We start from the raw sequence: 26,015 nt of genomic DNA on the forward strand, positions 1-26,015 counted from the left end.
CAAGCGTTCCGGCATGCACGAGGTCGGTCCTGCGTGGTGCTGGTTCGCATCTCGTATGTCGTTGCGTTCTTGCGTACCTTCGCCATGTCTCCGGGGCGCCAGGATCTCGTCCCGTCCAGGGTGGCAACAGGCTGACGGGGACGTTCCAGAGCCGATGTGGCCGTTCAGCAGGCCATGGCATGCAGCTGGCTTTACAAGTGGATGGGAGGGTCCATATTCACGCGAAAGTTGAAGTTAGTACTATGTAATGATCAGAGGCCTTGCGTGTTAGGCGAAGAGAAGACATCCAAGAGATTCCCACGACCAGGGACGCCAGACAACTGGTCCTGCGACCCGTGAGCACCGGAAAAGCAATGTCGGGATGGTTCTCAGCCCTCTGGTGTTAATTCCAATGCCCTCGATGAAGCTAGCCATTCGCATGTGTATCTTTGCCGCATACGAAGCTCCGGCCACCAAGTTAGATTACGCCTACATTGACGATGATACCTCGCTATGTTTAGTCTGAGGACGACTATATCCGCATGTCTTCAGAGCAGGCCTATTATGCGGCCAGGGGATGGTGATGTGAACATGAGGACCATATGGTACAGGCCTTGTCAGAGCCAACTGATCGGGTTTGTGATGTCTCCTCAACACTAGTACCACATACACTGGACCGAAAATCAAGGATTTTATCGCGATTCGTCTTCCCTGTTTGCAATGAATTTATTAGGCCTGTCAAAATCTAAGCCATAGCTGACAAGTGCAACGCATCACCTAGATCGACGGGTCAGCCTCATAGGCTGTATACCTGGCATGGTCTGTTGTGATGATTTGATGTGAATTATTGATGCTCAACAAGATGGAATGGAAAATGGAATGGAAGATGGAATGGAAGATGGAATGGAAGGTGGAATGGAAGATGGAATGGAAGATGGAATGGAAAATGGAATGGAAAATGGAATGGAAAATGGAATGGAAGATGGAATGGAAATTGGAATGGAAATTGAAATGGAAATTGGAATGGAAAATGGAATGGAAAATTGTATGGAAATTGGAATGGAAAATGGTATGGAAATTGGAATGGAAAATGGAATGGAAAATGGAATGAAAATGGAATGGAAAATGGAATGGAAGATGGAATGGAAGATGGAATTCAAAGTTGCGTGACGGAACGCCCATAAGGCTAGAATGTATTAAGGATGGGCGGGCCTTGAGGCCAGCCCGGCTATATGCGGGGGGCGGAGCGGCCATACGATGCCCCGAGAGAGCCGGGCCTAAGGTAACCGATCTTCGACGGACTATAGTAGTTCCTCTCCGGCGGGGGATGCATCAAGCCTGAAATCTTGTGTGTGCCTAACCGACCCTCGGCGCCGACGTTGGGCACATTGGTCGACATGACCTGCAAGCCAGATGGACACTGAATTATTTTCTACCGTCCCTTTGACAGCTCAACGAAAACCTTTACGACAGACTGAAGTTATTCCTCTAGAGTAACGTCTGATGACTAGCCGATCATGAGCCACAGGTTTTCCATGGGAAAGACCAGTACCGATTCCGAGATCGCCCAGGAATGTGCAAAACATGTAGGCTTTCCACAGTTACAGAACACTACATCATTGATGACTGATTTTTCAACAGACAGGAAAGCAGTGCAAAGCGCCCGCATGGAACGACTGCGCGCACGAAGACATCGACATAAGTGACGAAGACTGCATCGCGATTGTGGTAGATGTGGCCTCCTCCACAGGGCAGATACGCATCTATGATGCTAAAAATACAGAGACGGGCCACATCTTGACCAAGGGAGAGCCGCCGTCCTTCGTTGTCCTGCTACCCGACAAAACCGAAAATCACACCTGCTTTGGGCACTGTAGAATTGGAATCATCAAGAGCGAATCTACATAAACTGTCGTCTTTCCGTCACAAATTCTCGGGCATGGCCAGAAGGGCATTTGAAAGATACAAATGGGGGAGCGCCATTATCGGGGACCGTCAAGAAGATTTCTGCACAACCACCATTGACGATAATCTTGATGACATCCATCGGCATCAGTGTGTACACGACACCGTCAAGAGGACCTGTCAAAGGTAAGAATAGCTCGCTAGATTGCATGTCTACGCTTACCATCAACCAGTTCGGGAACGCCTCCCATACTGGCAACGCGGTGACTGTCGTCTCTATCCTGTTCGGCAGTGTCACCAGTGGCATTCGATGCATCATCTTTCCTGCGATTTAAGTTAATGCCTACTACAATTGGTCATATCTGGTGGTACCTTTGTAAAGTGATTTGTACTGTTCCTCGTCCGCTAGCTGTCTAACGACGCTCATGAATTGTGGTGGGCGAGTCACTTGGTTCCACCAAGTGGCGAATGAGGGGAGAAATTCGTCGCGTACCTCTCCGAGCACGGTATAGGACACGGCGAGAATACACAAGAAGAAACCAGCAGAGCCATATTGTTTGTGGATGGTGTCAAGAATTGCCCGGCGCTTCTTGTGCCGCGCCTTGTTTGATCCTGTGAGGCCATCTGTGGTCTGGAGCTTTTGGAGAATCGTTCGTACAGCGTCAACTTGTTTCTGCTCAAGGGGAAAATTTAGAAATTTCATCCGTTCCTCCATAGATTTTAGAATACTTGGGACGCTTAACATAGCTGCGTGACCGCGTTTGTCTGGAAAGATGGATGAAGATGGAATGGAAAGATGGAATGGAAAGATGGAATGGAAAGGTGGGATGGAAAGGTGGAATGGAAAGGTGGAATGGAAAGGTGGAATGGAAAGGTGGAATGGAAAGATGTGGGCCTGGGGCGTGCGGTGCACGCTGGTGGGCAAGCAGTATTATTACGGGAAATTACGGCCTGTACCGAAGCCGACAACCTCCTGTTAGATACATCGCACGTGATAATGCCACACTACGTTAGCGTTGCGCACCATCGCTCGAGCGATCGAGCCGACAGAGCCTGGTAAGTCGACCAGCAACGGTGATCGAATGACCGCGGAATACGCTGCGCTCGCTACCGAGGAGCGGCAGTGTCCATCGCGGGAAAAAGCACGTTTGCTTTGCCGTGTGACTGACTACACCTACTGTGCAGCCGGAAATCTAGGTGGGGCCTGCACAAGGATAGCATGCAAATGCTTCGCACAATATCTGCTCGACTGCAAGGTCACGTGAATAGTAGAGGTCCTGAAACGCCCCACCACATACAAACCCCATGTGGCTGATGAGCTGGCCAAGGGTTCATTATGCTAACCTTTTGGGTGGGTGAGAGGCGTGATGCCACCGAAGGCTGGTAGGAAAGGCAAGTGTTAGGAGCACATGGCTCTCGGGACTGTTTTAGGAGCCGGAAGTCTCGGTTTTCGCTGCTATTGCTACTTCTTGCAACTACAACCTTTTTCTGTCGGACAAGGCAGCTGGCTTACCGGCCGTGGCCCACCATGGTTTCTCAGGATGAGCCCGACCGTGTGATAACCGAGCGGTGCTGACTCCAAACGGTAGTGTACCCGCGGTCTCCGTTCTTCGTTGGCGGGACGCTAGATAACGGACTGCGTGTTCAAAGTCGTTCTGTGGTACAAGAACCCTATAACGGTCTCTCGATCATCACACCCCCCTGCCAACCCAGCCAACTTGCGGTCGCATCCACACCTAGTTATGACTGGGAAACCGGCGTCGACGTTCGAAGACAAACAGCAGGAACGATTGCTGTCAAGGCTGGGTCGCCTAGGGTTTACGCCAGTCTCAAGGTGCGATGTTTTAGCATCTCTGTGCAAAGTACTAGACTCGACACCCACAAACGCGCCCGTACAGGCGAGAAATCATACGTCAATGCTCACCGTTCTCGGTCAACCCCTGCTGATGGCGCAGGAGGCATACGGTTGACCGTCTTGCGAACGAAGAGAACAGCGCAAGTATTGACAGGGGCAGAGCGCTCGCTTACGCGCTCATCGCGAGCGCAACTCATCGATGGGAGACTAGGGTTGGTCACCGCGGCAGAGGATCTTTGCGCACGCCTCAGGGTGTACCCTAGTGCAATGGCCACACGTCATAGGCTCATATCGTACATCTTCTTAGGTGTGGCGCGTCGTAGGAACTGCTGCTGTGGTTGGTGTGGTAAAAATATGTGCCTCACCAGGCTGGAGTACTGCATGCAGGGGCTGCAAGTGGGTGCCATCAAAATGGGCTTGTAGTACATCCGCTGCAAATGTAAAGTCACGTGCAGAGGAGAAGTCTTGGGGCGCCTCAATACGGGGACAAAGGCTGGTGCAACGGGCCGGGTCTAGTCCTGTGTGTCTGGTGGGACCCAGCCTGGTGCAGTACCACTGTAGGTTATTGGAAAAAGCAAGCCTTCCTGGGAGATGGCTCCGCGAAACCCGTTTAAGAGGCGGATGGCTGCCAGCCGGAGGCATACGAAACCCTACTTTCATGATTGATTATTGCAACGATGGCCTTTGATATCGGGCAAAGCAGCTACTTTCCTGCCGTTGAGACGCCGTGGCTTGGAGGTCCCAGGCTGCTTTCTCCCGATGCGCTCCGGCAGTTCGATATCCAAGCAGTGCTGTCTCTGTACGGCATTATGCATACGGACACTCTCTACCAGCCTCTACCCAACGTTTGCGAGATGCCAGACAACGGCGCAGTTATCCAAAGCCTCTGCTCGGCTCCAGACCCAGCCGATGATGGCGATCTAACGCACTTTGCGTACCAGCAGCGGGCCGACCAATGCTACGACCAATGCCATGACCCCTTCGCGGGCGAGTTAGAAAGCGAAGCGCTGCGGGAGGCTACGTACACATACTGTGCCTCGAAGCGCAACCCCACAAAGACCAAGGATGTCAAGTACAATAAACCTACACATAGCGCAAAGGAGGTCAACTTCACCACGGCCGTCGATACGCTAATGAAGGCTATCCAGAGGCGGAGCGACTCCGAGCGGATCACAGATTTGACGCCTTCTGTCACGGCTGAGCCACCACAGGATTTGCGTCAGTCTCAGGGTGACTCGACCACAGCCGAGACCGTCTTGTACTCGGCCGAGGAGGCCGCGAAGTCAACAAAAACCGTGAAGGCAAGAAAATATGCGTGCGATGTCGACGACTGTGGCAAGTCCTTTTACCAGAGTGCTCATCTCCACACCCACAAACGCGCTCACACAGGTGCGAAGCCATACGTGAGTACTCACCGTTCATTTCCAGCCAGCCCCAGCTAACGGTGCAGGCATGCAATTGGCCGCGGTGCGGGCAAACCTTCTCGCAGCCTGGCAATCTCAAGGTGAGTGACCCGAAACGGGTTATGTCCATATCGCTGACCGTCAGACGCACATGCGACGACACACCGGCGAGAAGCCGTTTCTATGCGAGCAGTGCAGAAAGAGATTCGCCCAACGATGCAGACTTAAGAGTCATGAGGCCACCCACACCAGAGTGCAGCCATTTATCTGCAAGTTGGATGAGTGTAATAAGCTCTTCACGCGGAGGGGAAATCTGAAGGTATGGTGCGCTCATCGCGGGTTCGGATGCCTCTAACATGTGACAGAACCACCAGAACAAATACCACGAGAACACGCTGATGGAGCTGACAGACTGGGTTGTATCTTTGTCAGATATCGATGGCCTCTCTGGCGACGAGCGCTCGATGTACTGGTACTTCGCAAATCTCTACAAGAACAGCAATCAGGGTATCAAGGGCCGTGGGAAGGGTCGGAGGGTTGCCAACGTCTCTAGCAAAAACGACAAATTCCGCAAATCTCGGTCAGCACGTTGTCCACCGACGAGGCCGATGATCACAGCGACTTGAGCCATGTGAGGTGGCCACCGTCTGGCCCGCTAACACCGACTATCCAAGCCTCGTCTATGATGGTCTGCCTCAGACAACTCAATTCCACAACGAAGCACAGGGTTACTTGGGGTTTGACTGCTATCGTAGCATGCGCCTCACGTAATAAGTTTGGCTTTCACCGCAAGCCCTGGAGATTAGATTTGAAATGCAACAAAAAATGCCCCATGAGAAAGTCCAGCCTGTCCCAGAGTGAATGCTCACACGTGGCTCGCCCAGCTTCAGCTCTAGCGTGTGGTGACCTGAGTGGTTGTGTCGCCTAGCTGCCGCGGGGCCGACCTTGTTTTTCCTTGACAACCCTACGCACCTGCTTACGAACCGCGGTGTTGCAGGACATAGCATCCGATGCCACACTTGTTCAGACATGAGTAATAAGGCGGTGGGCGAAAACATATGGAACCATCCTGAGTGTCTATTGGGCTGGCATACTGGGCCATGATTACAGCTTACCCCTGTTGCTTCTGAGCTCCACAGATTGCATGTAAGCTGTTATACTGCGGATTGCTCTGTTGTTTGTTGCATCGCTCGGTGCCGCATCCCTGCACTCAGCCCAAGATCAGTCATCAACAGAGTATTGCCCTGGTGCATTCGTGTTGTTTGCAGCTGCGGCCGGGCTGGTGTGCCTTGCCAGACCCGCCCCGCCGGTTGCCTTTCGCTCGGTCAATGTGCATCCCAGACGGAAGATGCTGGGCTTTCACTGGGACGCCCGACTGTTCTCTCGCTCAGAACATCTCGAAAACCGGCGAATTTCGCATTTGGGCATTCGTGTTTGGTTTGGTTTTCAGCTTCAGCGTCGCCGTACTCAATTCCATACTTGTGATGAGAAGAGTGCACATCGCTGCAAAGGTGTTGATGGAAGGCCCGGAAGTCGATCCTGGGTCCTGTCGGCGTGGTTTGCGAACCACCTTCAGAGGTACTCTGCATTTCGCAAGGCAGCCGCTAAGATGCTTCGCCATATCGACTGGGTCTGTTGTTTGCCCGTCACAGAACATAAAGAGCTGCGAGCCTGTCTCTGTAGGACAGTCGCCGGCGTGAAAACTTGCGTTCTCAAGGGCGGCATGAGCTTTACTGTTTTGTCACTTTACAACACCTTTCCCAACGAAAATAACATTCAGTCCGTTCAGTCTCCGCACGAAACTCGCAGTGGACCAATTACGCGAACATCACTTTATTCGACGGTCCAAGAATTGCTCCCACGTAGCGTGGAAGGAGGCTCATCATGACTAGAGAGGCCATCATTCGAAAACTTCCAAAAAGCCAGCCGCCCTCCCTGCCAGCTATATCTCATGAGCCTGCCGCAGAGAATACTCCAGCACCCTCTGTGCGTTCTGGTGCAAGCGATGAGCGTCCTGTGTCTCAATCTAGGACGCTTAGGAGTGGCGACAAAGACCCAGTCAACTCTGTCCCAAAGAGAGTCTTGGAAAGGGAAATCGAGGATTTATTCTTGCTTCCCAAGCGAAGCCGGGCTCGCGCGCCGCCAGGGGCCGGTAAGGTCCCGCAGGAGAGAGAGACATTATGGTCCCCTGAAGAGAAGCCGTTGAGCCCGAAGGGCAATACCGAGTCACCCAAGCCCTCGAAGTCTGGATCGTTTGATCCCCGCAGCCCTGAAGTCGACCAGACAGAGGTCTTGATAAAGCAGCCGGAAACGCGCCCGATATCACAGGAACAGCTCGTCGCCGAGGTCAAAGGCATATACGCTGGTCTTGTGATGGTCGAGGGCAAATGCATCGAGGTCGACAATGCCCAAGCTTCAACGACGCAGTCGAGCCCGAAGCTGAACAACGAGCAGTGGCAGGCATTGATCGCGCTCCACCGAACGCTGCTGCATGAGCATCACGACTTCTTCCTGGCATCGCAGCACCCGTCCGCGAGCCCCGCGCTGAGGCGGCTGGCGAGCAAGTACGCGATGCCGGCGCGTATGTGGCGGCATGGCATCCACTCCTTCCTCGAGCTTCTGCGGCACCGTCTGCCCGCGTCTCTCGAGCACATGCTCAACTTCATCTATCTGGCTTACTCGATGATGGCGTTGCTGTACGAGACGGTGCCGACGTTTGAGGATACCTGGATCGAGTGCTTGGGCGATCTTGGGAGATATCGGTACGTTACGCTGCAAGATATTTGAGCAAAAGCTGACCCTTGCAGGATGGCCATCGAAGACGACGACCTGAAGGACCGCGAAGTTTGGACGTCCGTCAGCAGGCATTGGTATTCGAAAGCAAGCGACAAGGCGCCCACGACGGGACGACTGTACCACCATCTCGCCATCCTCGCGCGGCCTAATGCGCTCCAGCAGCTCTTCTACTACTCGAAGAGTCTGTGTGTCCCGATTCCCTTTGTTTCGGCCCGCGAGAGCATCATGACTCTGTTCGAGCCTCACCTCAACGGATCGCCCACACGCCTCCAAGAGATCGATGCCGCCTTTGTTCGAGCTCACGGTATCCTGTTCTCTGGGCGCAAACAAGAGCAACTGGCACCCTCCGTGGACGAGTTTATCGGTAGTCTGGACAACCACATCGGGCGAACCACGCGACGATGGATGGAGAGTGGGTACCACATCGGCGTCGCGCTTGGCTGCTCTCTCCTCGAGTACGGCAGCGAATCTAACGTCATTATGCAAACAATCAAGTCAGGAGCGCGCGCCGACGAACCAGATACGCCCAAAGTTGAAGCCGCCGCTCCATCCCGGAAGTTCCTCGATGCTCTCGACTTCACCTGCCGCACGCACGATGTCGTCTTTCGCCGCTTCGGTGACCCCAACGTCATCCCGTACCTTCACATCACCCTATCCTTCCTTCTCCATCTTTCAAAATTCCCCGTCGCCATGGCTCATATGGAATCCAAGATCCCCTGGAAGCTCATCTCGCTCATGCTCAACACGCTGGTAGGCAACTGCTCACGTTTTGACAAGATCGAGGGTGAGACCTTTCCCCGAAACGAGAAAGAAAGCCCACGTCCGCTACCCGACGATTTCGCCCAGCGTGGCCTTCTCTGGGTTGAGAAGTACTACCCCGCCGACTGGTTCACCGCCGCGAAGATCGACGACGAAGAGAAGTATCTTGAGGTGGCGTCCATGATGGAAGAGAGGCAGAACCGGTGTCTCTGGTTGGGGAACCGCATAGCAGCCACAGGGAAATGGCTGACGTACGACAAGAACCTGAGGCAGTTCAGTGTCGCACCGCGGTATGCTGTTGAGATTGCCAACTTGCCGACAGATTCGGACACAGGTAGTGATCCACCGATGCAGCCCGATGGAGGGGGGGCAAGAAACGGCCCCGATGTGGAGATGCCGGATGCGTAGGTGCTTTGTCAGCTTGAGTTGGAGGGATGTGGCTGCATGTTGTAGATTCACCAGAGAGCGGCATGGGCCAGCGGAGTTAGGCGTCTATTTTGGCATAATACACTGGTCTCGCAGCCATGAGAAAGTGTCCAGATTCGTAGTCCAAGCTCGTTCAGATGACCGGCCAAAAGCTTCCGCCCAATTCGCAGGATGGCCATGGCGGACGTCCACCACCCTGAGTCCAGGCCTCCACAGGCCAGTCGCCGCCACATGGCACAATGATTGGCCGTGTGCCTTGGATCGTCTGCGGTCCATTTGCTGCGTTCTCATGTTGTCGTGAGACGAAAATGGCTTTCTTCTCGAGACACGACGTCCTTACGTGGGTGGGTGACAAACGCTGTTGGCGTCCATGCGGAGCCGTGGAGCCAGATCCAACCACAACGGCAGGGGCGTGTCCGACGAGAGAGACGCCACCCAGGGCAGGCACTCGCCGATGCATGCAGGCACCAGCAGGCCGTGTGGGTGGCCGAATTCGCCGCGGCCGCTGTGTGGCGCGGGTGGTGTGGGAGGGCTGGGCGTGTCGCTTGGATGCTGCATGGCCTCCCCGCTGCAACGAGAGGGTGTGGGTCGCAGCAGAAATTGGACGGCCCAGCTGCTGCGTCCCAACAGAGATGCGAGGACGATGGGCTGCAGAGGGTACCTCTGGGTACGCGACTGGCCCGCGCGCGGCGGTGGAGACGACGACCGGGGCTCGATCTGCTGCGGGCTGCGACGGGCGCCCCACCTCTGGGGATCGCCCAGACTCCGCAGCTTCGTCCACGACGCGCGCAGCGTCCGGCTAGGTGCGGTCTTCCTGATGCTGGTGATGTGTCGGGAAAAAGCAATGACGCCGTGTCGAGGATGACGGCGCGACGGTGCGCTGCCAGACTTGTCGGCCGACTCTGACGTTCAGACACCAGCGATGTGTGCATGGTGGCTTGGACTTCCGCCCAGCTGGGCAGGCCGCCGCGCGACTCGTCGACGCAACATCCAGAGATTGTAGGTCCGGCGACCGTTGGACCACACTAAGCAGACGCCAGTGATGGGTTCCTTCAGCCTTAATGGCTCCGGAACTTGTTGCTCGTGTTCGGAGCGGTCGAACTTGGCGTCTTTGCCGCAAACTGATAACCCGGTTGATTCTGGTGACACTGTCCAGCAGAACTCCCTTCATCACGGCACCCGACGCCGATAGAAGTCGCACGAGGGTGATCTCTATCTATTCAGCAGCCCACTGTCTGGCTAACGGATTGCACCAGGATCATCCGAATCAACGGGACTATCTCTCGGGCCGAGACTGAGCGCAGAACTCCTATGCATGAGGCGCATCTTACAGCCTGATGGTACCATTCCGAGCCCAGACGAAATCGGCAGCCCGCTTTCGAGGAGCACAATCAATCACACTGTGGCAATCGTACTTTGTGTACAGCCTGGTCAGAAAAAGACACTGATGAATCGCAAGTGAGGCCTACCATTGCTATTTGATCGCGGTTGTTGGCCTCCACTGCCACCTTTCTCAGCAGCCCCGACGCAGTCTTGCACGCAGGCATCCAGAGGAAATAGAGAGGATCATTCGTCATCCTCCATCGTCCAGAGACGCAGCTGTATTGACCTCATCTTCGCGCCAGGTCTCGAGCCCATGAGCCACGACAGACCGACAGGAGGCTCCCAGCTCCCGTTGCCGAATCCTCCGCAAATGTCTTGTATCCTGACAGGTGTGCCACGCGGGAGACACAACTCTCCCCCGCGGGCATATCGGTGAACGCACCGAGTGTCATTCGAAGCGCCGTGTCCAGCACATGTATCAAGCTCCAAAACTGTCGGCGATAGGTCGGCGCTGGAGGCGGCCCGCTGGGTCCCGCCAGTGTCTCCGCACCGTCTGCCGCTGCCTCCAGATCTGCCGGCCCGGCTGCTCTCTTCGCCGGCCTCGTATCCGGCGACTCCATCCTACCCGAAGAATACGCCAACAGCTCTTCAGGGGTGATCCCCGCGGTAACGCGCTTCCAGTAATCGGCAAGGATGTCAAAATCCGACGGGGGCGCCGCTTCCCGAATCTTGCTCGCATTCACCTGGGCTTGCAAGTACTTCAGGATTGTTCCGTGAATCGAGTTCAACTGATGACCCAGACGAGTCGCCACGGTGTTCTCAGACTGATTGCTGAGGTGCAGGAGCACATCATACAGGAGCGACTGGATAAACTTGCATGCGTGCCGTCGCAGGATGAATTGGGCGCTCACTCGGAGGTACCAGACATGTGACAAGAATTTTTCTTCTTCATCGTTTCCTTTGCTGTTATCGTCAGCTTCTGGATCTTTCGTAGTCATCGAGATACTCACAAAGCTTGCTGTCTGTCCCTCGTCGCTTTCACATACTCACAGCAGAGGTCGCGAAAGGCCCATGTCCACGTGTTCCAGATGATCAATGTGAGTGGTACGGCAAGGATTGCATACCACGGATCGGAGAGAGTTAAAGCGATTCCGATCACGATCTCGGGGCCTTTGATGCACCACACGCCCGCAATCGTTCCCAAGCAAGAAGCTTTGTTTATGTAGCCGCGATCGCTCGGTTTGGAGGAGCCGTCTAACAGTATCGTCGCGAGGCTTTCCAGAGACAGGCCGACGATGTCCATTGAGAACTCCTGAAGCTGCTCCACATGGCCGAGCAGCCCTGGCTTCAACCTGACAATCTCTGTCGGAAGGTCATAGCTGACCCAAGAGGAGAAAAGAATGGGAAACAGATCGAGCGCCCACAGGGCAGCACAAATGAGGACGAAGCCTACGACCGTCCAAGGAACGAGGAGGCCCCCCTGTTGCATGTAGGACACCATTTTGCCGCAGTGATCTCACATCGATCGAGACCGATCTCTTGAGGGCGCACTCGCGCGGTATTAATGGACGCGCTGGCGAGAGCCGTCCTGTCTCGTTCGCATCCTCTGGTGTTCCGCTGGCTGGACCTCATGCATCGCTTACGCTGGCTGCATGAGACTTGCAGCGGCCAGACTTCGCAAGCTGGTCGAGTTCCTTGGACTACTGCAGACGTCGATCGACAAGACCTGCCATAGGGCGCTCGCTGGTGGCTTGCAGTACCTGAGCTCCAATACGGTATTGCATGAATGTACCTGCACGCAACCGGGAATGTCACCTCAATGTTGCCGTTACCGCGTAGAAGACGGTGGCCGTCGGTCAACCGCGCAGTCTCTCTAGTCAGCTTCCCGTGGTATTGGCGAGGATGGACATGGCAATGTACGCCTCTGCTTTTTGAGAGGTTGAAACTGCCTCATCGAGTGATCAAATGCAGCAGCGTGACGGATAATGGAGCATCTCAAACGCAAAATAAAAAACCCACGGCTTTCGGTTGTAGCTGCGGACGTGAGCACGAGTACTTTGAGTTAGCAGACAGAGACATTGGCACAAGAAGGCGCGGTCTTCTGCTGAAGATGCTCATGTAGACGCCGGCATGTGTCTTCAATGAAAGACGTGCTATCCTGACAAGACTCGGATGTCATTCTCAAGACGTCCGTCGTTGCTGCCGTAGGTCTCAGAATCCCTGAACGGCCAGACATGAATTCGCCGGAGACCTATCGACGGATGTCCAAGTATATCGCACCCCGATCCCAAATCAAGGCAAGGTTCATGACTTGTGAGGCTTCCGCTAGTTCCATGTCGCATCATTCCCTTTCCAGAACGTTGCTTCAGGACGCCCCTGTTCGTTCAATAGCAGCGGTCCCAGCGGCATTGGATCGCCGCGCCTACATCGCATGGGGCTCCACCGAGCTGTTATATAACTCTCCATTGACCCGGCAGAGACATGACCAGAAGGACATGACACAACAGCCATCACGCGAAGATGAGTAACGCCACAAGCAGCCCGAACGACCTCAACATCGTCGCAATCATCGATAACCATCGGTGGAAGCTGCTATACATATTCATCACCGGTTGCACTCTGAGTGTTTGTGTGTTCGGCCGCAGCCTGTACGAGCAGCACAAGAGGAAGGCACTAAGCTGGGACAATGGTGAGTAACATTGGGAGGTTGAAGCAGGCCGGACTGACATCTCTCAAAGCAGTCATAGGGCTGTCGCTGGTGAGCGCGTCTCTGGATCGAAACACTCGCTAGGATTTCTGCTGACGACAGAAGATCTTCGCCATCGTGATGCAGGTGTTGGCCATCACACCAGTGAGGGCAGAGATTCAGGTACGTCTTGTGACAACATCAGCTCTCTCATGTCTAAGGTTTCGTAGCTCAAAATGGCCACGGCGTTGTTCGTATTGTCCAAGTCACTCTCCTCGACATACGTTCTGTTGCTTCTGCGGCGCGTTAGTATATATCAATTCCTGCCGCCCGTGTTGAAGTATCCCACGACCGCAGTGACGACCGTCGCCATCGTCGCCAACGCTCTTGGAGTCGCAGCACCTCTAGCCGGTTGTGTTATCTCGGAGACTGCTTCTGAGGCGTTTTGCCATCCGATGGAACCGGTCTTCCTTGCAGCTATTGCATTCGACATCTTCAAGGGCATTTGGCTTTTTGCGTTGTCAGCTTACAGAGTCCATCAATTAATGACAAACAGCCTTGCTCAGAGAGTATTGCTCCTCGCCTATTTGGTTCTCGGCCTCACGTACGTCCCACAGGAATCTGACGGCTGACCAGATGCTAAAAGCTTTCTCAGATCCACGTGCGTTCGTGTGTATGTGTTGGTGCAAATCGCGAGTTCTGACAATGACCTGGCGCGCGATGTTGCCACCGGCATCACATGGTCGTGAGTTGGCTGGAATCATCATACGAGAAAGACGAGCTGACTCTTCGCAGGTTCTTGGAGGTCAACTTGAATGTGATCGGTGCTTGCCTTCCCACTGTGAGATCAAGCCCAAAACGCGTTGTCTTCCAAATGCCCGACGTACCACTCCAAGCCGTTCTACCTCACACCCCCTCAACGTCACACTCGAGCCAAAATCACGCGTGCAATAATCGGGACTGGCTTGATACTCAGATATGCGAACTGGGTTATGGAGGTGTCTTGATTGATGACGGGGACGGGCAGCCACAGAAGAAGTACATTGATTCAATCAACGACGCATCGTCAAGCCTCATGAGCGAAGCAATGAGCTCGACGGATTATGACGACACCGAGGCATTACGTGGCGGGCCGCACAGAGCGCAGTTTTGAGGCAGGCCGTGAGGCAGCACGGCGGAAAAGGCAGCAGTGGCGTACGAAGGGTGTAAAGTGAGCCACGGTCGAGGAACGACAGAGGTCCGACTGGCTTGCAGATTATCAGCCGCTGACTCGACAAACTGGCCCGTCGGCCCGTGCCATGGGGAAAACGAGACATAATTTGGGGCAAGATACTATCGTCGCGATGATCTAGTATGGTCGGTCATTGAGTGGGCGCCGGCAGACAATATGGCGAAGGCGATTGTCACGGCGTCGCCGCGCGTCATATCGATGCTTCGGGAATTACCGCGAGGGGGTCGACTTGGACATGGAACCGAAGACGCAACCTGGTCGCCGGTCTACGTGCATCTTGAACATGATAGGGCGACCTTAATCGCAAGCACTGGGCTTCCCAGTCTTAGCAAAACCATCCAACACTATCATCAGCTCATGCGGAATGAGACAATCTCTAATCGTGGTAGTAGAAGGTGAAGAATGGAACGTACGCATTTCCACGGGATATTTATTGTTCAGCCTGAAGATCTGCGAGACTGTAAATCAAAGCTCATCTTTTGCTGCATGCTCTGCGACCAATCCAGCCGGCCAGACGTTATGGTTCCTCGTTATCGCGCGTGGTGAACGAATCTCATACGCGAAGGTGCAATCACTTGAACAGACGACGCTTCCAGGCTTTTGATACCGCCAAACAAAATTCTCCTGGCTCTACCAGCTCACATAACAGTGCTTCGCCCGCCACATCTCACAAGCTGCCCGAGGTAAGGTGCCCGGCGGACGGATACTTCTTATGATCTATCACTCAGTGGAAGGTTGCCTCTCTCTATGCACCTAGACATATAGCAAGTCCTCCATTGCTACGCCATGATGGTACTGAACTAAGCAAAGCTCATCGCGCGATGGGCCCCTTGATAAGAATTGCCAAACCATCAAATTGCGGTCGCGTCGCAAAAATAGTAATACCTACTTTCAGCAATCTACTTCATCAAATAACACAGACGGTGCAACTCTCTGGTCTTAGATCTGTTTGTGATCGATGAGTTGAAACTGTCGTAATGGTGGCGTGGACTCAGCTTGGAGAGCAGTGCTTGGTCCTCCTCCGGGATCCAGTCACAGAACCCGTCACCGCTCGCGCACTCGGCATCGTCATCGCCTTGGCAAAGGTCGGGGGAAGAACGCGTTTCAATCCACCAAAGGGGAGCTTCTAGCTCACAACACAGATTTGCCTTTTCACACTGACTACACGAAAAGCCGTCGATATCGCAACTCGAATTCCCAACAATGTGACATGTGAAGCAAACCTAGAGCGACTTAGCTACTTTCTCATGATGTAGGACCGACCGCTGGAAAAGTTACCAATACATGATTTCGCTTTGCGTTTCCAAGAAGCATGGGCTTCGCCCCCCCCATCAGAGCATGTGGAAGCCGCTTGATTGCGTGATCAATTTGGATGATCCAGTCCTTTCCAAGTGTATGCTTTCGGCTATTAAACCACGCATGTATTTCAGAACGCTTGAGATATCGGGCTTGGCTGTTTTCGAAGGCGGGGCTGGCGAGCCACGAACCAGGTTCGACCTTCCAAAGACCGGCTTCGTCCTGAGTGAAGGCCCCCTGATGGTCAGCATTGAGCGGACAACGACGATCTCTGTCTGAGTTGTAACTTACTCTGGAACTTTTGAGAGCAGAGCGTACGGACGTTTTGAATCCATTCCCAACCTCTTTGACCTTGTCTGGGAGGTTTTGGTAGAACCACGAGTAGATATCTGTATTACTTGAAGGTCGGTTGTTGTTTTCCTCAAAGAAGCTGAGAATGATGTCTTGGTATGATGGGCTGGCCATAGTGGGATTGTTGTTGGTGACTGATCAAGACAACATCTCTTCTTTCTCTCGACGACTATTGTATCCAGACCGTCGGCCGCTCGACTGAGTCATAGCACCAACAAAGCTTGCTGCTAGGGTTCTGCAGAGAAATCGACAGGAGCCTGCCGATCCTCAAACTTCCAAGGACGCTTAAACCAGATTCATTGTTTCTCTACATCTGCACATTTGGCCCCCTGACTAATGTTTTTATCGTCGTGCGCTGTGCAGCGCCAAGTGCCGTATCCACCAATCCATGTCGCTGCCACGGAGCATGCAAAAACGCGGCCCAGCCCATCGACAGCAAATATTCGCAAATTGCTTATCACCACGACGTGTCGTCCGTGACACTAATCGTACGGACCAACCGCGGCGTTGCTGAGCCGGGTCACCCCAAGAGGTTGCATACTAGCCCACCACTTGCCGATCCTCGCTCCACATCAGGAAAATCTACTGATGAGCGAGAGTACTGCGGTACAGTGGGCTCACGGCGTGGGTAGAGACATGTTAGTTAGCAAGCCTCTCGCTGTACCTGTAAACCCTGGCCTACATCCCTGCTGGGGGTCCTGGAGGGTTGTAGCGCGCTTAGCTCAACGGATGGTGGCTGGGAGTTCGCGTAGCAGACAGATCCGTCTAGCCCCATCTAACGCCTAGGGTGAACACCCCCACCCGCGAGATCAAGGCCTGTTGCTTCACGGGGGAATAACAGCACAGTACGTGCACCGATGCGAACACCCTACGAAATTGGCCAACGACTGTGAACGAACAGGGAGTGTGCTATGGCCCCTTGCCGGGTCATAGCACGTCTCCCGCCTTGCGGACGCCATACTGGCACACCCGCATGTTCTGGGCGCCGGTCGCCAACCGTCTGCGGGCTGTGAAGGCCAGAGGAAGGCAACCCCAGGCGGATCCACATATCTCTTCCAGGTAAGAGCCTCGATAACTGGTTGGTCGGCCGTCAGGACCGGCTAGCAACGTGCTGAGGAGTGTCCCTGGTTGCTAGATCGGCTGCGACTAACCAGCATACCTCAACTTGCATGCCGACCCTCGGCGTCTGAGGAGGACTGCGCAGGTCATTGAGCCCACTTCCGATGGGCTGCGGCATGCAGAGAACATGCAGTCCTTGGCCGCCTTCATTATCTACATAACCTTGGGACGCAAATGAAGCACAAATCCTCGCGTAAGCGCTGCGCCCACTATAAAAGACCTTGCTGGAGTCAATCAACCACAAGCCACGCATCTCTATGCACTGATTTTGGCAACTGCCCCGCGTGCCACGGTTCTGCCCTTCTATGGAGAACCGGCTGGAAGCGAGTCTGTCAATCGTAGTGATCCTCGAAGCAGCCCGCACAGTGCACATCTCGTTCTCATCATCACTGCCTCAATTTTGTCGCACTCTGCGACTGTTGCCTCTTCGAAACCATCATCCCTGCCTACAAGAATTTGTCGTCAAAAGCATGAGCAACACGGCCGCCTTTCCTCTCTTTCAAGAAGACCCTCATGGGACATACCCGCGGCCTTCGCTAGTCCACGCGCAAGGGACCAGCCAGAACGGCCATCCGGCGCTCCCAGGCATCGCATCATTTGATCGGACGGTCAGCGATATCTCCGGCGAATCTTCGCAGTCGCCCTCAGAGCAGCGTCACAGCACAGAGACTGCAACCATTCCCAAGCTTTCGTCGCTGACACCGAGTGGGTGGTGGGCAAAACCAGGAGGTGAGACTATGGACCCTGTTTCGCCTTGAGCCACGCGTGCTAAGATGCTGTTGCAGTAGTCAGGGTACCTGCGAGTTCGCAGTTGTCTTTGCCAGAACCGATATCACAAGATCTCAGCTTGACCACCCTGAGATCCATTTTCTCCTCTCACAGCCGCACCAGCAGCATCAGCGCCCATCACATCCCTTCACCTCTTTGCAGACCTGGTTCTGGCCTCCCGTATTCGAGAAGTTCGAAGCAAACACTGTCCTCCACTCTTATCGATAAAACCCTTTCGCCCACAGTTCAAGCCAGCTACCGACCTCGTCGCAAACTCTTTTTTACCACGGAGCAGGACGATTTCATTGACTATGCCCACGCAGACTGCAATATCTTTTGGACCGAGATGGAGAAGTTGTACGCCTTCGTCTTCTCTCGGGACGTCGCTTTAGGCATTTATCGCAAGCCTCAGGCGCTGATGGAGCGATACAGAAGACTCGGAAGGCGATTTCCCGTCACGGACAACCAAAATCTTCTTGTCTTCGATGGAAATCACGACCCGCGCACTTTGAAGATCAAAGACAATAAGAGCATTAACACATCAACTGGACTGCTGACCGTGCATCCCGAGCGAGCCCTCAAATATTCTTGGGTTTCCGAGACGCATAAAATGCAGGTTGAACAAATAGGTACGTGGCCCACCATTCATGAGAACAGCAAAGCTCGAGACTCATACCATCAGGCCGCGCGAGACAGGCTCAACTCGACGCCGCCCAGCAGCGTAAGCTAAAAGAGCGCGAGCTCAAAGAGCGTGATAAACGCGAGGAGCGTGAGTTGAGGGAGCGCGAGAAACGCCAGAAACGCCAGAAACGCAAGCGGTGCAGGTGAATTATGCGGAATTGTTAATCATTCACAAGTATCCATTGGAAGCCGTTGCTTTCTTGCCCCAAGCAAGCTTAAAAACACCCATTAAGATGATGACACCGCGTGAAAAAGACACAATAGGAATTCTGAAGCCATTCGTGAGTTCCAGTAGAGCGTTCACACCGGCTTAAAGGATCTGCCTGTCGCGTATCAGTAGCGAAAAGACGACCTTGTTTAAGAATGTCACGGCGAAGGATGAAGAACCGAGACAGACCTTATATACGCCGCTGACTTGACGTGCCCATTTGTCATGTTTGTAGTTGTCCTTGCGAAGTGTTGTTGCCGAATCAGCGAACTTATCCCCCAAGCCAAACCGGGATAATTATTTTCAGCACGAGCAGTTCAGCAAATAACCCAAGGTTGATCTCCCAAACCGTAGGTCATCTCATTTCAAAGCGAGCATTACTTCCATGTCTAACCGTTCAACACAACAGCGAGCATGGAGGTCAGCAATCAGTCAAACTGCCATGCGCTTACACATATGTCTGAAAGGAACCGGGTTTTCCATCCCAGTACTAACCTGGTGCGGTGCTCTGAGATGGCTGCAGCTTCAAGTAAAATGTAAATAATCATCGATCTGTCAAGAGTCGCGTGGTATGAGAATACATCAGATTCAGCAGATCTGCTGCCGCTCTACAATCGAGACGAAGCACAAAAATACGTGTTTCAGTTAATTTCGCTCCCGGTTGAGATGAACTCGGATTCGAACCCGTGAGATGTTCGGACGGCGCTGGGTAACGCAACAAGTGCGATAGTGAATGATCATATGATGGCAAGGTAATAGTCAGAAGCTGGTCTCCGAGAGGCACTGGGCGACTTAGGTTGAGAATGACCTGTCACATGTTTTTGAATAGCTCGAATTCGACACCTTCATCACACGGCCTAGACAAGCTGACTCTCCCAAGATTGTTGGAGGTCAACTTGGACGTGGTCGTCTTTGTCTGTCTAGGCTCACCTAAAGTTTGAATCAAAGGATCCAATCGCCCTTTGAGATAAAATGCTCTCCCATGACGCAGAGGCATTTGGCCCTCCCAAAAGCTGTAGCTATTACGAGGGAGTGACTTTAGTTGCAAACAGCGGCGTTGCAAGAGAACTCCTGAATATGCGGGCCGGGAGAAGTTGAATGTCTCTTCGGTAACACTTACATGCCCTGAACCAACCGAGGAAACTCTTCTGCAAAGAAGGATGGGCATGGGAGGCTCCTCGAAGAACGATTCGTCTGGGTCGGCAAGTCCGAATAGGGGTACTCTGATGTCTTTGCGCATGGGTGGAATTCAAAGCGGCATGACCGAAAAGATACGTTGGTCGATCGACGACTTCGTAGGTAGACATCATCACCAATACAAACAAAGAGGGAAAGAGATAAAAATGATTACACATCCTGGCAACACTAATTTCGGAGACCTTTTTCTCAATGGCAGGGTCGTGTTGTGTATGCGGTGTAGAAAGGAAGGGAAAAAGGGGTTATTTGAAGAGCGAGCAGAGGAGACTCGACAATTCTACTCGGAACAGTCATCGATCTTTGAGTGGTAACTTCCGCATATGTTCTGGATCACCAACACCTGTTGTCTCTTGAAGCTTATCCCCACACTTTATGAAGAGCAACTCCGGACGGAAAACTGTGCATATCTTGAATCAGCCGAGGAAACCTTACCATAAGCGATGGTAGAGACAGGTAGCTTTCCGCAGGAGGACTCATCAGAATCAGCCTGGCGAAAAAGGGGCTATCTGGTAGCTTTGCACACAGAGCGGACTTGCATGCGGCCGATCCGAGAGGATTTGCTGGTCAGCGGCCATCTTACCATGTGGAGGATATTAGCCGATCCACCCAAAGTGATAAACAGATTCAAATGAACGGATGTAGCACCTATTTCGGACAACATTCTCCCTTTATTAGAACTGAGTTGTGAAAGCGATTTGAAAAGGTAAAGAAGGAATATCAAAGTGGACCAATTGCGGAGGGAGTCGTGTGTGTATAAGAGCCACGCTTGTCGCTGCAAGCCCGGTCATCAAAATCGAACAAGACATCAAAGTGCCTGCCAAAACGTAACAATGGAAATATCAAAAAAGCCAGACATCCCGGAGATCCGACGTTTGCGAGAACTGCTTGGATATGGCGACGGGGATTCCCACGAGACACGAAACTTCTGTCGTCTTGTCTGGTCATTTTTGAAATCGTTTCATAACAAAAGAGGGAGAAAGGGCAAAGAATTGAGCTCATTGGTCCTCGACGAAAAGGACCACTGGGAGATGGCGCACGAATTCTTGCAAATGCACGGCAGCGAACTCTGGCCAGATCGGACCACTGGAACGGAGCCCTCGTCTCCCAGACACCCTAACAATCGAACAAGGTAGCCACTGTTTTCTTTGTCGTTTTCATTTGCACCATTGCCTGACAGCTTCCAGTATCGAACGCACTCTAGCGACACTTTTCTGTAAACTTCACCAACATCCATACCTGTCAGACAACTCGAGTCAGATGAAGTCATCATCAATAATGTCGATGCGCCAGACAACCAACCAGACATATTATTCTGGAGAATTTACAGAAGTCTTAGCTTCGTCAGCCTTGCCCAACAACGTACCATCGACAAGCTTTGACGTTGTACAGGCTCAGAAGAGGGCAATGGGAACAACGCAGAATATGTCGAGCCGACAAAAAGAGGAGAAGGATAGATTAGTTCTGTCATTGCGCCAGACAGAGGTGTTGATGTTCAAAGACTTGGAAGAATTCCGTGGCAAAGCTCTTACATGGGGTCTTGATCTCAACTCCACAAGACTTATCAACGGATACATCGAAGAGCTAAGAACCCTTCGCCAGGAGAAGTTTCTTCGAATGTGTGAAGTCGACATGGAAGACATGGAGAAGAGGCATGAAGTTGAAAGAAGGGAAGACGAGACGAAGTTGAAGCTGCCGCCGATGTTTGTGCCGGGGTCTGAAAGACCAGGAGACCGGGTGACTTTCCAACAACCAACACAGCCGATAAGTATCGCCGCCATCCGATACCCAGCGTGCCACAGACCTCACACGCGAATGCTCAGTCACGCCTTCAGCCTTTGGCACGCGGCGAAGCCGCTCACTCAAGACAATTTCAGCATTCGACGGCACTTCATCCGGTCATATCCAACCACAACCGGTTGCCGCCGCTGAAGGACGTCTCCCCCGCCATGTCCGACCAGAACCGGTTGCCGTCGTTTGTGACCATGTTTCCGGCCTACGCTACCAACTATCGGAAAGGCGTCTCGCAGCCCTCATCTCCCGACATCTCGGGTGAAGTACGTCCTGCGAAGAGGCAGCTTCCGCACCCTGGGTACGCTAGTGATGGTAGTAAGCGGCCTCGGCAGCAGGAGGGCAAAAGCAGAGATGCACCCATTGTCATCGACTGAATAAAGTTGTGGGCAAAGGCGAGGGAATCGCCGAGGGGAGCAGAGACTGGTGGCGCTGAATGGATTTGATTTGGGAAACACAGAGAATTGTACGTAGTGAATGTGTTAGAACAGTTTGAAGCTTCCTTTAGCATTTGCTACCGCTCTGCATCCGGCTTGAGGTGCGTAGGCATCGATTTCACGCATCTCTGGCCCCACAGCTTCCCGACTACCTTGATTTCGACCCGGTGAGGTAGTTCAGTGCCATCTCAGCGGCGTCCTCTTTCGCGTTGTTCAAATTCTTTCCGTCATACCAGAACCGCGCGGATAGCGTGCGCCCGTGGACGGTCACCCGGCTCGACCACGCCGTGCGGCCCCCTGCGAGAGTCAGAACCACTCACAAAGACCTTGAAGTGACGTACCTCGCCGGTCAGAGACGATCTGAAAGACGGGCGGAAGGATGTTGGCCCCTCGGCAGGCATCTAGAGACTGTTCAGACTTCGCCATGAAGGAAAGCCGTCTTTCTTACCTTCGAGGCGCTCCTGCCAAGTCCCCGCCTGGCTGTTGTAGGGGGCAGGCATGGTGAAAGCGCAGAAATGTGTGACTGCCGGGTCGCAGCACGCTCATTCCGAACGGATCGCACATTACTTATACGGATGGCGCGCATGACGAGGATGCATTGCCCGCAGCACGTCGCGGGTCCACGGCGGATTGGCCTGTGCTCTCGGCGTGGTGACCCACATTTCGCAGTGAATGACGTCCTGGGGCCACCCTGGCACGGCGGAGCTCACCGGCCCCGCCCCGGTGTTCCGGCAGCCGGAGCAGTCCGCGGCCGGAGCCTGGTCCTGGCGTCTTCGTGGTGGGGTGCAGCGAGAGCCCGTTTTGGGACGCGTCCCACTTGCGCTGGCGCTGTGCGTTGGACGCAGATGGCGCGAGGGTCGGGGCGTGTGCATCGGCGAATGCGCCTGCTTCGGGGTGGCGGGCGCAGGCGGTTTCCTGCATCGACCCTCGCTGTACAGCGTTCTTGGTGGCAGGTACACACCATCGGGCCCCCTGCGCGGTCGGACGCCGCGGGACCAAGGATCTGAGAAGCCGTGCGCCGTGCCCCGGTCGAAGGGCTGCAGCGCGTGGCAAGCGAGATGGCGACCGTCGGACGGTCGATGCCTGCACGGCCGATAAGGTTAGCGCGGTCGCGTGGCGGCCAGTCGTCTGATGGCTGGACCCACCGGCCACGGCGAAGCCTGTTTCGACTACCGTGGACGTCGCTGGCAGAACTGGGAAGTGCCATTGAGTTTGTCCGCGCTCTGCATGTATTCGGGCGGCCTGCTTTGCTGGGGACACAGCTCGGATCCCAAACTGCTGTATCTCCTCTTCCGCTGCGCCTTGACCGCTACGCCGGCTCTTTTGAGCAACTGGTGTCAAGTAAACATGATTGCCACGGGACAAGGCATGGGCACGTAAGAAAATGATTCATATGAGAAAAGGGATCTGATGTGATAGTAAAACAGATCCGGGTATTTGAAGTACAGTCCCGTGGTCTTGAATTGTCTGCAGCCGACGCAGCGCATAGCTGTGGTGATGCGCCAAGTTCTGGTTGTTAATCGTCAGGGTCTGCCAGAGATACGTATGCACCCGGGACCTCTGCCACTTATCTTGGTTGGTCATTTGAGCTGACCGCTACTGGCTGAAGATCAAGCCGGCGGTGAACCTCGCTCTAATGCACAAATTGACGTATCATCTAGGTTAGGCCTACGTATGGCTTCAGTCTAACTGCTAGTCTGCAATAAACCGTCCGAGCATATCTGAAAAGGTCTGAAAGGAAGCGCGTTCCATATGTGAATTGCTGAAAACAGTTTCAAATATCTCAACACCACACTACATATTCTTTCAGTCGTAGATTCATTTATACGCGTCATATTTACGAATGAAAGATTGACCACTGGTGCGAAGACGACAACGGAAGAAAGTATCTTCCCCAACATGCCTGAACCTTTGTTTTTGAATTCCTCAAGCAGATGGCCCAGGTGGGTATCATCTCTCAAGTTGTAATGGCTCGATCAGGCCGACACGTGGCGGTGTGTGCTGTTGCTTCTCTCTGGGTGAATCATTACACCGATATTTGCGTGGCCGTAGGTCCGTCCTGGCATGTGCCGGGGATACTTCCCACACTCATTCTAATCCCATGTATGGAAAAAGTGGTTTGAAGAGAGTTGTGGGGGCTCGTTCAATTTGCAGAGCCTTTCGTGACTCGCGGTGTGATAAACGAGTCCATGACTATATAAATTAGTAACCCAACAATTCATTGCCAGGCTTCTACAAGCTCTTCATTGTTCCAACTCCTAGTTTTCCTTGCCTACGCAAGTTTATCGATATATCATGCGCGGTCCTTGCCAATGTTGGTGCGAATGCACCAAACCCGTCGATGAACCGAATTCGAACTACTGCACTTGGTGCTCCAAACGATGCCAAAAGTGTTAACAGCGTTTCAAGAATAACTGCATCGTGCATTCTTGATAGACAAAATCTTTCAGTTTTCAGATTTCTATCATCAACGGACTTTCGCCAATTTTTGCCATTTCTCCGAGCAACCTCCGTTATCTAGAGGAAGCAGTACGCAATCGCTGGTGCCTGTGAGAACTTCCATTCAGAAGTCATGATACACGTTTAACAATCACTAGGTTCAAAGGCCTCAAGCCATGATGTGTTTGAGGTCAACATCACGTTCCTGCGCTTGGTTGCCGGCAAGTCATCTACTGTGATGACCTCTTCTGGATTATCTTCTAATATCAATAGTGGAGTAGTCGTAGGACGTTGAGCAGTGAGCTTTGTTTCTTACTTACCAGGGAGATTATGGTGCGCAATTTCGTTGCAGGTCTTCGCAATTAGAGGAGAGGCCTCTAGGGCCATGCTATTTTGTATTACTTAAAATCCAGTAGAATGAGGGTGGAACAGTTTCATGAGGCATTGCAATGGGTCCTGGGAGCAGTCGATCATCGAGTATTCCCGCCGCCGCCCCCTTATTAATGAATTACACCTTGGTTAGTGAACGTGTCATGTGATCTTCTAACGTTGCGGTGGAATTGCACGATGTTAGTCGGATTATCACCATTGTTTTGAAACTCTAAATGAGCTATGTTGCTATACATAGACTACAACATTCCAGTCTGCCGACTTGGCGTCCTTGATGTAGCTGAGATCAGGGAAAATTTATTGACCCGCGCAGGGTCTACCAAACACCAATGGCATGTGTGGGAAGGCTTCAGCAACAACCCTTTCAAGTCTGCCACCAAGCCTTGAGCGCAAAACAAACAGACCCGCAATACCACGAAGATCTGTTTGGCGTAAAGTCCCTCATCTATGTGACCGCTAATCCATTCGCCCTACTAGCGAGGTTCCGTTGCCGGTGGGTCCAATCATTAGACAAATGGGTGAGGCGCGACTATGCGCTAACCCTATCGACCTCGGTATGCAGGCGTCTGACGGTCTTCATCTAGCTAACAACGTACGACGCGGCGGCCTTGCCAGAGTCTCGGATGGAATGGCGGCTACTATATAGGAAGCCCTGTGCTTGGACGACGAGTACTTGTGCACGGAAAGTAATGCAAATCAGCAAGCGAATCATGGCCGTGAACATAACAACCCTGTTCGAGGGGTTGATCTGATCTCGGGGAATCAAAATGAACAGACAATGCATGGAAGATTTCGCTGCCGCTCAGCTTCGTCCAGCCCTGGAGGCAGTCGACATGAGTCGACCCAAGATGGCTGTGATGGGAAATGCCAATATGGTAATGGTGATTCGATTCGTGGCTACGCCCATGACAAAAGCCTGGTGGGGCTAGCCCCTAGGCTATGCATGAGAACTTGACCCAGCGCCCATTTCGTTGCTTT

The 26,015-nt window shown here is 53.3% G+C and overlaps 10 protein-coding genes across 10 annotated transcripts; 6 read left to right on the plus strand and 4 right to left on the minus strand.

Moving 5' to 3' along the window:
* Nucleotides 1-1,879: 1,879 nt before the first annotated feature.
* CGGC5_v005899 (uncharacterized protein) lies at nucleotides 1,880-2,311 on the minus strand (the record flags this gene model as incomplete). Its single annotated transcript, XM_066151573.1, has 3 exons — nucleotides 1,880-2,061; nucleotides 2,108-2,203; nucleotides 2,257-2,311. 3 exons carry the CDS (start codon nucleotides 2,309-2,311, stop codon nucleotides 1,880-1,882), a joined length of 333 nt encoding a protein of 110 aa, XP_066009156.1.
* A 2,105-nt stretch (nucleotides 2,312-4,416) lies between these two features.
* Nucleotides 4,417-5,768, plus strand: AZF1-2 (Asparagine-rich zinc finger protein AZF1; the record flags this gene model as incomplete). The annotated part of the gene is made up of 4 exons (XM_066151574.1): nucleotides 4,417-5,142; nucleotides 5,190-5,243; nucleotides 5,288-5,461; nucleotides 5,508-5,768. The coding sequence occupies 4 exons, from the start codon at nucleotides 4,417-4,419 to the stop codon at nucleotides 5,766-5,768; spliced, it is 1,215 nt and encodes a 404-aa protein (XP_066008979.1).
* Nucleotides 5,769-7,026: 1,258 nt separating this feature from the next.
* On the plus strand, nucleotides 7,027-9,105 carry ESL1-2 (EST/SMG-like protein 1; the record flags this gene model as incomplete). Its single annotated transcript, XM_032027402.2, has 2 exons — nucleotides 7,027-7,904; nucleotides 7,950-9,105. 2 exons carry the CDS (start codon nucleotides 7,027-7,029, stop codon nucleotides 9,103-9,105), a joined length of 2,034 nt encoding a protein of 677 aa, XP_031876210.2.
* A 948-nt stretch (nucleotides 9,106-10,053) lies between these two features.
* On the plus strand, nucleotides 10,054-10,763 carry CGGC5_v005902 (uncharacterized protein; the record flags this gene model as incomplete). Its single annotated transcript, XM_066151575.1, has 5 exons — nucleotides 10,054-10,122; nucleotides 10,316-10,328; nucleotides 10,380-10,463; nucleotides 10,550-10,581; nucleotides 10,749-10,763. The coding sequence occupies 5 exons, from the start codon at nucleotides 10,054-10,056 to the stop codon at nucleotides 10,761-10,763; spliced, it is 213 nt and encodes a 70-aa protein (XP_066008981.1).
* Nucleotides 10,764-10,924: 161 nt separating this feature from the next.
* CGGC5_v005903 (uncharacterized protein) lies at nucleotides 10,925-11,947 on the minus strand (the record flags this gene model as incomplete). The annotated part of the gene is made up of 3 exons (XM_066151576.1): nucleotides 10,925-10,971; nucleotides 11,072-11,409; nucleotides 11,457-11,947. The coding sequence occupies 3 exons, from the start codon at nucleotides 11,945-11,947 to the stop codon at nucleotides 10,925-10,927; spliced, it is 876 nt and encodes a 291-aa protein (XP_066008980.1).
* Nucleotides 11,948-12,966: 1,019 nt separating this feature from the next.
* On the plus strand, nucleotides 12,967-14,285 carry CGGC5_v005904 (uncharacterized protein; the record flags this gene model as incomplete). The annotated part of the gene is made up of 6 exons (XM_066151577.1): nucleotides 12,967-13,135; nucleotides 13,185-13,204; nucleotides 13,259-13,315; nucleotides 13,363-13,736; nucleotides 13,788-13,877; nucleotides 13,928-14,285. The coding sequence occupies 6 exons, from the start codon at nucleotides 12,967-12,969 to the stop codon at nucleotides 14,283-14,285; spliced, it is 1,068 nt and encodes a 355-aa protein (XP_066009058.1).
* A 977-nt stretch (nucleotides 14,286-15,262) lies between these two features.
* Nucleotides 15,263-16,124, minus strand: CGGC5_v005905 (uncharacterized protein; the record flags this gene model as incomplete). Its single annotated transcript, XM_066151578.1, has 4 exons — nucleotides 15,263-15,438; nucleotides 15,526-15,586; nucleotides 15,642-15,896; nucleotides 15,951-16,124. The coding sequence occupies 4 exons, from the start codon at nucleotides 16,122-16,124 to the stop codon at nucleotides 15,263-15,265; spliced, it is 666 nt and encodes a 221-aa protein (XP_066009055.1).
* A 1,475-nt stretch (nucleotides 16,125-17,599) lies between these two features.
* On the plus strand, nucleotides 17,600-18,725 carry CGGC5_v005906 (uncharacterized protein; the record flags this gene model as incomplete). Its single annotated transcript, XM_066151579.1, has 3 exons — nucleotides 17,600-17,858; nucleotides 17,915-18,526; nucleotides 18,594-18,622. 3 exons carry the CDS (start codon nucleotides 17,600-17,602, stop codon nucleotides 18,620-18,622), a joined length of 900 nt encoding a protein of 299 aa, XP_066009059.1.
* Nucleotides 18,726-20,813: 2,088 nt separating this feature from the next.
* On the plus strand, nucleotides 20,814-22,148 carry CGGC5_v005907 (uncharacterized protein; the record flags this gene model as incomplete). Its single annotated transcript, XM_066151580.1, has 3 exons — nucleotides 20,814-21,112; nucleotides 21,168-21,717; nucleotides 21,783-22,148. 3 exons carry the CDS (start codon nucleotides 20,814-20,816, stop codon nucleotides 22,146-22,148), a joined length of 1,215 nt encoding a protein of 404 aa, XP_066008978.1.
* A 208-nt stretch (nucleotides 22,149-22,356) lies between these two features.
* Nucleotides 22,357-22,708, minus strand: CGGC5_v005908 (uncharacterized protein; the record flags this gene model as incomplete). Its single annotated transcript, XM_032027398.2, has 3 exons — nucleotides 22,357-22,505; nucleotides 22,550-22,609; nucleotides 22,657-22,708. The coding sequence occupies 3 exons, from the start codon at nucleotides 22,706-22,708 to the stop codon at nucleotides 22,357-22,359; spliced, it is 261 nt and encodes an 86-aa protein (XP_031876214.2).
* Between the last annotated feature and the right edge of the window lie 3,307 nt (nucleotides 22,709-26,015).

This window comes from Colletotrichum fructicola, assembly GCF_000319635.2.
Source record: "Colletotrichum fructicola Nara gc5 chromosome Unknown KSG_Nara_v1_contig03, whole genome shotgun sequence".
Taxonomy (NCBI): Eukaryota; Fungi; Ascomycota; class Sordariomycetes; order Glomerellales; family Glomerellaceae; genus Colletotrichum; species Colletotrichum fructicola.